We start from the raw sequence: 15036 nt of genomic DNA, 5'->3' as shown, positions 1-15036 counted from the left end.
CAGCAGATTTCTGAAATTTAAGTTTCTTACAAGGACATTGAAGTAAGAGCCAGGAGTTATGTTTGGTTAATTTCTAGGTCTTTTGTGTTTAGCACATTGCGCGCCACAGAGTAAGCACTCAGTTTGCTTGGTAGCTGCTAAGCACATGGTATTTCTTATTGAACCTCAAAAGCAAGGTTCCATATTTAGAATGAGAGAGAGAGAGAGATCCTGAACTGACAACCATCACTGGTTGTCTCCTTGGGTACTCCTTGGTGGGTGTGTTCACTTAGAAAACCAAATTATAGATCTAAAGGCTTCTGGGTGGAGACAGGATTAGAACAAAGGGAATGAGATTGAACGTTGTTTAGGGGATATTTCTGTCATTATGGTTTCCTGATGAATTGCCATTCAGTCTTTTAGTGCTATTTCTGTATGTTTTGGCCATTGTTTCTGTAGTTTTTTTTTTTTTAATGCTCATTAGATTAGAGCATTCTTTCTCTGATTTACACTTGAGTTAGTAGTTAAAAAATAAATCCCATTATTTACTGTATATAAGATGCTGTGTCCCAAGATGGTACTGGAGCTGAAAAGATTTAGGAAAATCTTTATCAAGAAGCTTGCTATCTAATAAGGGATATTGCCATGCGATGGTAAATTCTGATTTTTCCAAGTTCTTTAAAATGTTCTTTTCAAGTATATCTGATTATTACTTACTTCAGAATGGAGGTGCCACAAGTTGTCACATAGTTATATGTGAGGGTGGTTTCTTCCTAACATCTTGTAATCACAAGAGTCATCTGTCCTTTTATTATTATTATTAGTGATTTAATAGTGATTGACAAAACTGTGGGATAAGAGGGATACAATGCCCACCACCAGAGTTCTATAGCTCATCCATTCCACTGGAAGGTTCCCTGTTCTTTATCCCTCTAGGAGTATGGACCAAAAATCTTTATGGGGTGCAGAAGGTAGGAGGTCTGGCTTCTGTAACTGTTTCTCTACTGGACATGGTCATTGATAGGTCAATCCATACCCCCAGCCTGTTTATGTCTTTCCCTAGTTGGGCAGGACTCTGGAGAGGTAGGGTTCCAGGACACATTGTTAAGGTTGTCTGCCCAGGGAAGTCAGGATGGCGTCATGGTAGCATCTGCAACTTGGTGGCTGGAAAGCATTAAGATATAAAGCAGAACAATTGCTTGATAATCAGGAACCTAAAGGTCAGAATATAGCAGATGAGATTTGGAAGAAGCTAGTAGTTCTATTTTAGGTATATTCCAAGGGGTCCATGACTACTTTTTTTTTTTTTTTTTTTACCAGAGCACTGCTCAGCTCTGGCTTAGGGCGGTGTGGGGGGTTGAACCTGGGACTTGAGAGCCTCAGGCATGAAAGTCTCTTTGCATAACCATTATGCTATACCCCCAGCCTATCACTACTAATTTTTGCCTGAGCCTGATAGTTAACATGCAGGTCTGAAAGTATTGTCTGGGAAGGTGGTGTCACGAGTTGGGAATAGGTTGTCTGAATAGAGGTCTGATGCAAGTGAGAGTCCTTCCTATTACCTACATTTGTGTTCTACACAATGCCTACGAATTGCCCGGCAGACTAAACTCTCAGAACATTTACCATTTTCAGGTGGCCTTCAATTTATTATCATGCTCCAGCTCTAACTTTAGAATATCTCTACCTTCCACATCCTATTATGTGAATAGAAAAAAGAGAACATTTAAGTACCTGCTATATTAAGCAGGAATCATAATGAGATTAAATTGTGCTAAGATATGTTACTATTTCAGAAATTAGGGGAAATATAATACATTTGACCATATGCCTCTATCAAAATAAAATAATAAATTATACAAAGTTTTGATAGTGGGCAAGGAGTAATTGTCTCTCCTAACATACATGAAGCAAAGACTATTATATTTAATTAATGAAATGGAGCAATGACTAGAATGTTATTGCTACATATTTGTTTGTAGTATGTATTATGATATTGTCTCCAGTTGTGCGATACAGGGAATGAGGACAGGGCCTTGTTAATATATTGTACCATTGAGCTGTTAGCCTGACCCAATTTTTGTGTGATTATCTTGGGAGTGGAGATAAGTTAGGAAGGAGAGTGAGAGGGGGAAAGGGAGGGAGAGAAAGAAAGAGAGAGAAGCACACCACTCTATCCTCCATAGGGTTCCTTTCCCACTGTCCATGGTGCTCCCATAGTATAGTACCAGAGATCCAGTCCAGGGGCTTAACACATGTGTTAAGGCATGTTCTCTACTATTGAGCTATATCTCCCTTAAGTGTGTGTATTCATGGTTTGTGGATAAACAGAGAATCAGTGTATTAGAGACCAAAAGCAGACTTAGGAATCATTGAGTCCAATGTATCTATCTCTCTCTCTCCCATATATATGTATATGTATATATGCATATAAGTGAACTTTTAAATTTTTTATATTTATTTATTTGTTGGGTAGAGACAGCCAGAAACCAAGAGGGAAGGGGGAAATAGAGAGGGAGACAGAGAAAAACCTGCAGCACTGCTTCACCATTTGCAAAGCTTTCCTCCTGCATGTGGGGGCAGGGAGCTCAAACCTGGGTTTGAGTCCTTGCACATTGTAACCTGTGCTCAACCAGGTGTGCCACTACCCATTGCTTCAGTGCATTTTCCCCTTTTTTTGCCCTTGTTGTTTTTCATTGTTGTAGTTATTATTGTTGTTATTGATGTCATCATTGTTAGATAGGACAGAGAGAAATGGAGAGAGGAGGGGAAGACAGAGAGGGTAGAGAAAGATAGACACCTGTAGATCTGCTTCACCGCCTGTGAAGCGACTCCCCTGCAGGTGGGGAGCTGGGGCTCCAACCGGGATCATTACTCCAGTACTTGCACTTGGTGCCACATGCGCTTAACCCACTGCGCTACCGCCCAACTCCCAGTGTATTTCTTTTATAGAGGAAAAACTAAAGCCTGGAAGGTAACTAGTACATAATTAATAGTTGAGTTGAATTTAGTCCATGTATCACATTTTTTTATTTCTTTATTTGGATTAATGGTTTTCAGGTGACAGTAAAATACAATAGCTTGTATATGCATAATATTTCCCAGTTGTCCACATAACCCATATATCACATGTACTGCCAAATACTGAGCTCTATTTTTTACTTTTTTTAAAAAGAAAATAGAAGAAACAAATTGGTGTTTCCATGGGGGAAGGTGTGTTTAAACCTAAGAATTTCATTCATTAGAAGTTGCCAAAATACTACCATAATGCTATTTGGGTTACTTAATGTTTTTTTTTTTTTAACTGACTACAGATGTTGTAGCTGAACTGATTTATATATGTAAAACATTTGGTAATAAAGTGCTTGCTGAGTGACTTTTTTAAAAATTCAAAGAAAGTAAATATATGCCCCAGGAGAATATTTGGAATGAAATATTAGTGATTTTCAAAGGTATTGAATAATTTGGGGTTAAAGTTTTTTAAATATTTAAAAATAATATTGTGGTAGGTTTAAAATTTTTATCAGTGATTTAATAATGATTAACAAGATTATAAGATAACAGGGGTACAATACCATACAGTTCCCAACATCAGAGTTCCATGTCCCATCTCTTCCATTGGAAATTTCCCTGTTTTTTGCCCTCTGGGAGTATGGACCAAAATTCTTCATGAGATGCAAAAGGTGGAAGGTCTGATTTCTGTAATTGCTTCTCTGCTGGACGTGGATATAGGCATGTTTACCCCAGCCTTTTTCTATCTTTCACTACTGAGGTGGGGTTCTAGAAAGGTGAGGTTCTGGGACACATTGCTGAGATTTTTCTGCCCAGGGAAGTCAGGATGGCATCATGATAGTGTCTGTAGCTTGGTGGCTAAAAGGTGGTAAGATATAAAGCAGGACAAATGCTTAATAAACAGGAACTCAAAGGTGAGACCAGAGCTGATGAAACTAGGGCTCTTCATGTGAGAAGGAAGTCTATTTCAAGTATGTTCAGAGGGGTGTATGATTTTGGTAAATTTTGTTTGAGCCTGATAGCTAACATGCAGTTAGACTAAAAGTATTGTCTGGGATGATAGTGTCAGAGTTGAGACTAGGCCTAGAAAGCTGGATTCAGGCAGAGAGTAGCTCCCAAATATGAGGAAAATAAGTAAATACCATTAGCTGTTAACCCCCTGGATCTGACCTAGGGCCCATGTCTATTCACATTTAGTACAGTAGCCTGTGTAACCTCTGAGTCCGTTAGTCTGAGCTCACAGTCCATGGTCACAGCTAGGATCATTTTAGGCTGCACTCATTTCAGAATCAGTTCTTCCTTGATTGGCAGAGTAGGTTGACCCAACCTCCCTTCAGATAGTGGGGCAATCCCTACCATCGCTGCTGTCCATTGAGGGCAAGTTCCTGTAGACGCCCACAAGAGGGCTTATGACTATGTTTCTGATGGAGAGGACCAGCAATGGTGGAGAGAGGGATCCACTAGAGGTCTAGGCTCATCATATCCATGTGGGAATCTAAGGGTTCCCTGACTTGAGTCCCAGATGATGAGATGGACTGATATTGACCAAAAAGGCCATCATTAAAGTGTGCCTCTCTCTTGCCCTTAACAAGCTTTTGTAGCCCTTACTTTATCTGTTGAGGTTAGATTTAAAGTGATTGAGGAAAGTCAAGTATGGGGTAGGAGTGGAGGGTGTCCAGGCCTAAGTAGTAAATATTTGATTAGGTACTTTATGGTATCTTTTTAAAGGTCTTTCTACTTGCTTACTGCATTTACTGAGTCTAAGTCTATTCACTACAGACCATTGAGCACTTCCACTTTGAGGTATATGTTTTCCAATAGTTTATAGATACATGTTGCACGTGTACCCTGTCCTTGAGCCCTGGTCTATATCTAGGGTCTGCAACTTTGTTAAAGAATGGGCCATTTGAAATGGAACTAGGGAGTCCCATGTGTTAGTAAAGGTTTCACCAGAAGCTGAAGGATTGACCTCTCAGGCTTGACGTCACTGGATACAGTCCGAAGTGAAACATGGTATGATAACACTGACTACATCAATTTGGTTGAGGGTAGATTTTTAAATGCACTAAATGATATTTAAGATAACTTGTTTGGCTCTGGAAGTATACTTCATTTACACTCAACAAAAAAATTTCATCAGCCATCGAAGTATGGAGGAATGGTTTAATAATTAGCAAAAATTGGCTAGTATGAATTGCACTTCACTCACACTTAGAATAAAATCCCAAGTGTGTTCCATTGCCAGTAAGAGCTTTTATGATATGTTCCACACCCTCATCTTTCACTTTTCTCCTTTACTCATTCTGCTTGCCAAAAATGGATCTTGGCTATTTCTAAATGTACCACTCTTCACCATCACAGAAAGTTTCCTATACCTAAATTCCTTTCCCTACTATCTAGCTGTAGAATTTGCTTCCTTACCTCATGCAAGTCTTCATTCAAATATTAATCTCATCAGAGTGGTCATACTTGGGCATGTTACCTAAAAATGTAAATTCCGTCTCCATCCTCCCTTGCCTGTCACTATAATTAACAGGGTTGCTCAATTTAAGCCCTGTTGACATTTTTTTTTGCTGCAGGGTTGGACTAGTTAGGGGTGTGGGGACAAAAAAAAGTCTTGTAGGATATTTAGCGTCATCTCTGGGCAGTACACACTAGATGATAGGAGCATGCTCTCCCCTTCCCTCACATTTTGATCATCAAAAGTGTTTCTAAATGCTTCTGAATATATTCTGGGGGTCAAAATAGCCTCCATTCTAACCCCTTACTGTGTTTTTTTCTTCATTGCACCTATGTTATTATAGTCTTTATACATTGCTTATTATTAGAATAAAGGGTTCTTTGACAGTAAGACTGTTTTCATTGCTTCCAGTATCTTTGATTCCAAGAACCATATCTAACACTTTTTTTTCTTTATTGGGTGCTGGGCGAGCATGGGGGTGCCTCTTCCTGGGCGCATACTCTCTGGTTTGGAGAGAACTCGACCAGAGCCAGCCTGGGCTACTACTCACTCAGCGACGTGAAAGAGATGACTCAGGAACCAAACACGTTGAGGCAATGCAAATCTTTATTGATCAGAGAGCCAAGGCTTTTAAAGGGCAGACCCGGAAGTGGCAAGTTGGAAATGGAAATGGCTAGGAAAGGGGCAGAGAAAGGCAAAAGGGGCTGGGAAGGTAGACACTTCCTTAGCAACTGTTGTGAGGGTTTTAACTGGTAGGATTAATACTACCCTGCAGTCAGGGAGGATCTTGAGGGTAGAAAGAAAATAGATCATAGGAATGGAATGGGTGGGGATCTTTCAGGCAAAACAATAATTATGCAGATAGGCCATAGTATCAGGAATGCAGGGTGCTTTGTGAGCCCTGCAGAGCTCAACCACATCCTCACAATTTCCCAATATCTCCCCCTTTCTATCTAATGGTCATAGTATCAGGAATGCAGTGTACTTTGTGAGGCAGAGCATCTGATAAGACGGAACAAACCTTTGGGGTTACTCCAGTCCCTCCTTTCTCAACCTCTAGGTAGAGAGAGAGACTGACAGGATAGACGCACTCCTCAGGTCAAGCCCTGCCAAGCTCAACCACATCCTCACAATTTATAGTCAACAGGAAAATATAGTAGTTTGTACATGTATACCATTTCTCAGTTTTCCACATAACGGTTGAACCCCCTCTGCCATCATGTTCCAGGACTTGAACCCTCCTCTGCACCCCATATCTTTTACTTTGGTGCAGTATACCAAACCTAGTCCTAGTTCTGCTTTGTGTTTTCTTATTTTTCAGCTTCTCTTTTTTGTATTATTAGTGATTTGATACCGATAGACAAGATCATGGGATAAAAGGGGCACAATTCACACAACTCCCACCACCAACCAGCATGCCATATCCCATCCCCTCCCTATTCATTATCCCTCTGGGAGGAATGGACCAAAGGTCTCTGAGGAGCATGAGGTGGAGGTCTGGCCTCTGTAATTGCTTCTGATCTGAGTTGGACATGGGTGTTGACAGGTCGATCCATAACCCCAGCTTCTGATACTGTTTTTTTTAATATTTATTTTATTTATTTATTCCCTTTTGTTGCCCTTGTTGTTTTATTGTTGTAGTTATTATTGTTGTTGTCATTGTTGGATAGGACAGAGAGAAATGGGGAGAGGAGGGGAAGACAGAGAGGAGGAGAGAAAGATAGACACCTGCAGACCTGCTTCACCACCTGTGAAGCGACTCCCCTGCAGGTGGGGAGCCGGGGTTCGAACCGGGATCCTTATGCCGGTCCTTGTGCTTTGCGCCACCTGCGCTTAACCCGCTGTGCTACAGCCCGACTCCCCTGATACCGTTTTTAAGTACTGTGTCACATAGATGAACTTTTCAGATATATTCTCTTGAACAGTATTTTTTTTTTCGATTCAGATCACTGACATTTAGTATTATGGTAATTAAATTTTCCATGAATAATGAGAGGGATTCTAGGAATAAAATGTTGCTAAATAATAAGTATTTGAAATTGCAGATGAAAATCCAGTTTTATTTTCATTCTTAAAAAAAATCAAATGATTGCAACCCTCAGTCCATTAGCTCTCTTTCCCCGTAAACTAATTTTTGGTGATTGGTCAGCTTTTCAGTATTTATTTAGATACCGCTGAAGTTACCATATCATAAAAATAAAAAGATCATAGAGTTATCCTTAACACTGCATATTACTATGAACTCTGTATTTGTCTTGTATTAATGTTGTATTCTGTTAACTTTAAATTTACACTAAAGATGGTAACGTAATCTTAAATGTGCTTTGTAATGTAGTCAGCATTAATAAAACTATCTTATTAGACATAGTGGATGAATAAGAAATAGAACTTTCAGATCATGTTAGTAGAAATTATTTCATACTATGTCTGTTTTTTTATTAAACAGCTAATCTTTCTTAATAACAGAGATTATATCTTTAAAGTTGATTACATTCTATTTAGAATGCAAGGTACATAACAAACCCTTGTTCTTTTCATTAAAATTTGCATTTCCTTTCAAACTACTTTGAGTATCATACAGTAAGAAAAGATTATATTTAAACTTATGAACTGAAAATCAAATTTAAAAAATATTGTAATAAATTAATTTTCCCTGCTTTTTTCTCTCCCCCCCCTTTTTTCCTGCTTGATCTCCCTTTTTGTAAAGATCTCAACAGCAATGGATTCATTTGTGACTATGAACTTCATGAGCTTTTCAAGGAAGCTAATATGCCATTACCAGGATACAAAGTGAGAGAAATTATTCAGAAACTCATGCTGGATGGTGATAGGAATAAAGATGGGAAGATAAGTTTTGATGAATTTGTTTATGTAAGTATGTGAAAATCTACCATTGTTAGAAGTAATGGTTGTTTCTTTGACTAGTGAGATCTAATGTTACTAAGTGTTCTTATTACATTCCTGAATATAAAATATTAGTACCGTTATAAATAATAAAGTTACTCTCACTCTGCCCACTTTTAGCCATTAGAATAGCTTAACGAAAAAAGTGAGAGAAAGAACACTGGCAGAATAAAAGATTATGGTGAAAAGATAGAATACACTGCTCACTGTATGTAAGAAGCAATCCTTTTGAGGCATCACTAAAGCACATATTTCCAGGTGCTAAGTGGCATCCTTAAAGTGCTGTCTCTTATCTCCTTCAGTAGAGTATGCTCTCAACTTTTAATGATACACCCTGAATCACAGTCTTGGACTCTTCCTGAGTTGAACTTTCTAGTTAAAAAGATGTTTGCTACCCTTGTGGTAGTAGCTAAATGTACCATTTTCTCCAGAATGATAATTTTGCTAATTAAAAGTTGGAAGTATAGCTTTTCTGTTCATTGGAAGAGGCATTTAAACTTTTTGTTTACTTCTCTAGTATCATCTAATATTCTTCAAAGTTAGCGTCTCGTTGCCTGATTCTTCAACCCCACTGCTCCCCCAAACCCAGTTTATTTAGTTTTATGTGCCTAGTTTAGTGTTATGTACCTAGTTTTGTGTTAGGTACTTAGGGTTTGGAGAGTGTAATGTTAACTTTTGTTATTGAAGCCTAATGCTTTCAGCTGCAAGCTAGGAAGGTCAAGGTTCTATAGATGTATGCCACTATCAGTCTGTATTATTGCCAAAATGTTGGAGATATATTTCATACATTATGACTGCTCACTATTATTATTATTATTATATTATTTTTGTTATTAAAACTGAAGCTTGGGGGCTGAGTGGTGGCGCACTCAGTTGAGCGTAGGCATTACAACGCGCAAGGACCCAGGTTCAAGTCTCTGGTCTCCACCTGCAGGGGGAAAGCTTCACAAGTGTTGAAGCAGTGTTGCAGGTGTCTTTCTCCCTCTTCCCTCTAGATTTCTGGCTGTCTCTAGCCAATAAATAAAGATAATTTTTTAATGAAGCTTGTCTAGATCTAATTAATCACTCCTTCCTATATATTGCAAACAGGTAACTAATGCCCTGTAATTTTCACAAACTTCCTACTATTCTATATTCCATGGTAGCTTATACTCTGTCATCAGTAATCCTGGCTAACTATAGCAAGTGAAATTCAGATAACTTCTCCAATTAGCAAGAACTCCATTACAGCACTAAAAGAGCACAAGAAGCAAAAATGACTAAATAATGATGCTTGTACAGCTGATAGCATTTTGTGGGGCTATTATGGGTTTTAAAATGCAGACTTGTATAATAATTATATAGCTCTTGCCATTTTCTTTTGAAATACTGATTTCCTCCCCACCCCCCTTTTTTATCTCCAGTTATTGCCAAAGCCTTTGTCTTGAATTCTATGTTCAATAGTAAGTTGTAATTGACTTGCAATTTGAGCACTTGCATGTTCTCTGACCTATAACTTGTTCCCCTTATAACTGCATGTTCAGTTGTGAATTTAAAGCAGCTTAGAGCAATGAGTACTTAACTACGTTTGGTTGCTTTTGATATAATTCTCTGCTCAGAAGTGTTTTTTAATCTGCTAGAAAGGATAGATCTAAATCATCAGGAATTGCAGTGTACCAGAATTTTTAAGGACAAAATTAGAAAATCTCTGAAGAAGATGGTATTTTAATGGTTTTCAATTTTATTAAAATTTATCATTTTGTATTGTTTTATTTTATTTTATTTTATTTTATTTTATGAGAGACAGAAATAAACCCAGAGAGAGCTGGGCAGTAGCGCAGCGGTTTAAGCGCACTTGGCGCAAAGCACAAGGACTGGCCTAAGGATCCCGGTTCGAGCCCCGGCTCTCCACCTGCAGGGGAGTTGTTTCACAAGTGTTGAAGCAGGTCTGCAGGTGTCTCTCTTTCTCTCCCCCTCTCTGTCTTCCCCTCCTCTCTCCATTTCTCTCTGTCCTACCCAACAACAACGACATCAATAATAACTACAACAATAAAACAACAAGGGCAACTAAAGGGAATAAATAAATAAATAAATATTTTTTTAAAAAGAAGAAGAAAGAAAGAAACTCAGAACACTGCTTAGTTCTGGTTTTTGGTGGTGCTGGGGAGTGAATACAAAAAAAATTTTATGGGGGGGAGAAAAAGAGACCAGAGTAATGCTTAGCTCTGAAAATTAGAGTGCAAAGATTGACCTGGGACTGCAGAAATACAAGTCCTGCACTCTTAACTATCACTGTCTCTCTGACCTGAGAAAAATCTTCTTAGAGGAATATTTAAATGTTGTATTTTGAAACATTGTGGTGTCTGCACAGACTTTGTGACTTTTAACTCAGGAGATGTGGCTATATTCTTCAAGAGTATAGATGTGGTTTTAATAATTTTGTCAATGCCTGAGATTTTTTTTTTCATTTATCATGAGTGATATATTGATTTACAAAATTATAAGATAACAACAGTATGATTCCACAACTTTCCCACCACCAGAGTCTGTGTCCCCATTCCCTTTGTTGTAAACTATTAGTTTTCCCAAGATCACAGATATGGGTTGACTATTATTTTTATAACTATTTATATTTATATATATTTATCCAATTTTTTATAATCCTGCCTTTTCATCCTAAGTCATACCTACTATTATTGAGTGTCCTTCCATCCACCCACCCTTCCTTCCTCCCTCCCTCCCTCCCTTCTTTCCTTCCTTCCTCCCTCCCTCCCTCCCTTCTTTCCTTCCTTCCTCCCTCCCTCCCTCCCTTCTTTCCTTCCTTCCTTTCCTCCCTTCTCTCTCTCTCTCTGTCTTCTCTCGGTAGGTACTGATGGAATATGAGGTTCAGAGCCCTCTGATTATCTTCCCCTAACATTTACCCCTCTGGGAGTATGGACCAAAATTCTTTATGGGGTACAGAAGGCAGGAGATACAGCTTCTGTAATTGTTTCTCCGCTGGACATGGATGTTGGCAAATGCCTGGGATTTTTTAAAGACACTATTAATGATAGCTTTTTTATTAAATTGTGTTTAATTTGGAAGGAATAAATATGGTTATAGTCCTTTTCTTTTATTTTTACAATTTTTGGTTAACACTGCATTATAACATATAAGTTTCAGGTACGCGTCATTTAAAACTTTGGAAGCCTGAATTCCTGAAGAAGGAAGTAATTTATACAGCATTACAGAGGACTAGTTGCTTTTTCTCTTTGCTATTCAAGAAATGTGAACTATGGAGGACAGTAAAATAACCTGCTTAAAATCTCAGAGTGACACAACCATGACTGTGTTGAAAAAAAGATCCCACCTGATTTGTTATCTATGTCATACCGTAGTGTCAAAGAAAATATGACTAGAGAATGAGGAAGTACATCATTCCTGTTAGAAATTAACATCAGGGAATAGAAATAGACATGATCTCCAAAGTTAAATTTTTATTTTTTACATAAATTACTATTTAAGAGGTATTAACTGTAAAACAAGTTACAAATGAAATCAGTTTCTGTGCATTTTAAAAAGAATGTAAATTTCAAACATTACAGTTAATTTAATAATTTAGTATATGTGAGCATTTTCTTTTTAAAAAAAAATATTTGATTTATTTATGAGAAAGATAGAGAAAGAACGAGACATCACTCTGGTATATGTGCTGCTGGGTATTGAACTTGACCTCATGCTTGAGAGTCCAATGCTTTATCCACTGTGCCATCCCAGACCACTCTTATAAGTATTTCAAAGCTAAATTACTAGGTTTTTAAACTTACAGTAGTGTGGTGTTTTTTTTCCACAGCTGTAAAAAGACTCCTAATAAAACTTCTTTTACCAAAGGTGCCTGCATTAAGCTTGTTTTCACAATAAGAAAACTTCCACTTTCACGATGGTAATAAGTTGTTTGGCCTATTTTAGGACTTGCACTAATATTACCCCATATATGGCTTTAAATAAATAAAATGCATAGAAAAATGTGAGGCATATAGCAAATGTTATATTGTTATTAGTTGTAATAGTTTTTTCTTAATAGTGTTCTTTTATTATTATCGCAGTTTCAGACTCAAACCTGATAATTTGAAAACAAGCCTCAAACACTGAAAGCCAGTTAATTTTTTTAATTATTATTCTTGTTGCTATTTTAATTTTAATTTAATTTTAATTTTAATTTAATTTAATTTAATTTTAATTTTAAGCTTTTTAATTTGATGTAGTCCCATAGGTTTATACTTGCCTTAGTCTTCCTTGTAATTGGATTCATTTCATTGAAAATGTCTTTAAAATTTATGCGGAAAAAAGTTCTGCCAATATTTTCCTCTAAGTATCTGATAGTTTCTGGTCTAACATCCAAGTCCTTGATCCACTTGGAATTTACTTTTGTATTTGGTGAAATACAGTGATTCAGTTTCATTCTTCTGCATGTTTCAACCCATTGTTTCCAACACCATTTGTTGAAGAGACTCTGCTTTCCCCATGTAATAGTCTGGGCCCCTTTGTCAAAGATTAGATGTCCATACGTGTGGGGCCTCATTTCCGGGCTCTGAATTCTATTCCACTGGTCAGTGTATCTGTTCATGTTCCAGTACCAAGCAGTTTTGATGACAATGGCCCTATAATACAGTTTGAGATCTGGGAGTTTGATGCCTCCGGTTCGGTTCTTTTTTCTCAGGATTGTTTTGGCAATTCTAGGTCTTTTCTGGTTCCAGATAAACATTTGTACCATTTTTTCTATTCTCTTAAAAAATGTGCTTGGGATCTTGATGGGGATAGCATTAAATTTGTAGATGGCTCTGGGTAATATATTCATTTTGATGATGTTAATTCTTCCAACCCATCAATATGGAATATCTTTCCACTTCTTTGTGTCTTTTTCAATTTCTTTGAGTAGTGATTCATAATTTTCAGTATACAAGTCTTTCACTTCTTTGGTTAGGTCTACTCCTAGATATTTTATTGTTTTTGTTGCTATAGAAAAAGGAACTGATTTCTGGATTTCAATTTCTTCTAACTTAGTGTTTGCATAGAGGAATTCCACTGACTTTTGAATGTTAATTTTGTAGCCTGACACCTTACTGTATTGCCTGATGATTTCCAAAAGCTTCTTGCTGGATTCCTTAGGTTTTTCCATGTATACTATCATGTCATCTGCAAATAAGGAGAGTTTGACTTCTTCTCTTCCAATCTGTATGCCTTTAATTCCTTGCTCCTGCCTGACTGCTATGGCAAGAACTTCCAACACTATGTTGAATAGTAATGGTGATAGTGGGCAGCCCTGTCTAGTACCTGATCTGAGGGGAAATGCTTCCAGTTTTTCACCATTGAGTATGATGTTGGCTGTAGGTTTGCTATATATAGACCCCACTATCTTCAGGAATTTTCCATCTATTCCCATTTTTTGTAGTGTTTTGATCATAAAGGGATGTTGTATTTTGTCAAAGGCTGTCTCTGCATCTATTGATATGACCATGTGGTTTTTGGTCTTGCTTTTGTTGATGTGGTGGATCACATTGATTGATTTATGTATATTAAACCAACCTTGCCTGCCTGGGATAAACCCCACTTGGTCATGATGAACAATCTTTTTGATATACTGCTGTATCCGGTTGGCTAGAATTTTGTTCAATATTTTGGCATCTATGTTCATCAGAGATATTGGTCTGTAGTTTTCTTTTTTGGTTGTGTCCCTGTCTGCTTTTGGTATCAGGGTGATGTTGGCTTCATAGAAGCTGGCAGGGAGTATTCCAGTGTCTTCAATCTTCTGGAAGACTTTTAAAAGTAGAGGTATTAGTTCTTCTTTGAAAGTTTTGTAGAATTCATTTGTAAAACCATCTGGTCCAGGACTTTTATTTTTGGGGAGATTTTTGATAACTGTTTCAATTTCATTAGCTGTGATGGGCCTGTTCATGTTATTCACTTCCTCTTTACTTAGTTTTGGAAGTTGGTAGGTATCTAGGAAATCATTAATTTCTTCCAGGTTCTCTAGCTTTGTGGCATATAGTTGTTCATAGAAGCCTCGCATGATATGTTGAATTTCTGCAGTGTCTGTTGTGATATCTCCTCTTTCATTTACTATCCGATTTATTTGGGTCTTCTCCCTTTTTTGTTTTGTGAGTCTGGCTAAAGGTTTGTCGATTTTGTTTACTCTTTCGAAGAACCAACATTTACTTTCATTGATCTTTTGTATGGTTTTCCTATTCTCAATGTTATTTATTTCTGCCCTAACTTTAGTGATTTCTGTCCTTCTGGTTGCTTTAGGATTCCTTTTTTGTTCTTCTTCTAGGTCTTTAAGATGTGCAATCAGGCTGTTTATTTGTGCCTTTTCTTGTTTCCTAATGTGTGCTTGTATAGCTATGAACTTCCCTCTTAGGACTGCTTTAGCTGTGTCCCAAATATTTTGATAGCTTGTGTCTTCATTTTCATTGAACTCTCGAAACATTTTTATTTCTTCCTTGATTTCCTCTTTGACCCAGAAGTTGTTAAGAAGTGTACTGCTGAGCTTCCACATTTTGGGACTGTTACTAATCTTTTGTTGATTGTTAAGTGTTAGTTTAATTCCACTGTGGTCTGAGAAGATGCTTGGGATGATTTTAGTGCTCTTGAATTGGCTCATGCTATCTTTGTGGCCTAACATATGGTCTATCCTTGAGAATGACCCATGTGGATTTGAGTAA

At 37.5% G+C, this 15036-nt stretch overlaps 1 protein-coding gene across 6 annotated transcripts in view; it reads left to right on the top strand.

Moving 5' to 3' along the window:
- Positions 1-15036, top strand: part of PLS3 (plastin 3) — a 105728-nt gene that overhangs the window by 56093 nt on the left and 34599 nt on the right. For all 6 annotated transcript variants that reach the window (XM_060182804.1, XM_060182808.1, XM_060182806.1 and 3 more), the window contains exon 3: positions 8160-8323. In XM_060182804.1, the coding sequence (XP_060038787.1) occupies positions 8160-8323 (164 nt within the window). The remainder of the gene's footprint in view (positions 1-8159; positions 8324-15036) is intronic.

This window comes from Erinaceus europaeus, chromosome X (assembly GCF_950295315.1).
Source record: "Erinaceus europaeus chromosome X, mEriEur2.1, whole genome shotgun sequence".
NCBI classification, from domain to species: Eukaryota; Metazoa; Chordata; class Mammalia; order Eulipotyphla; family Erinaceidae; genus Erinaceus; species Erinaceus europaeus.
The sequence above is the reverse complement of the archived record's forward strand: the minus strand, read 5'-3'. Positions and strand labels throughout refer to the sequence as shown.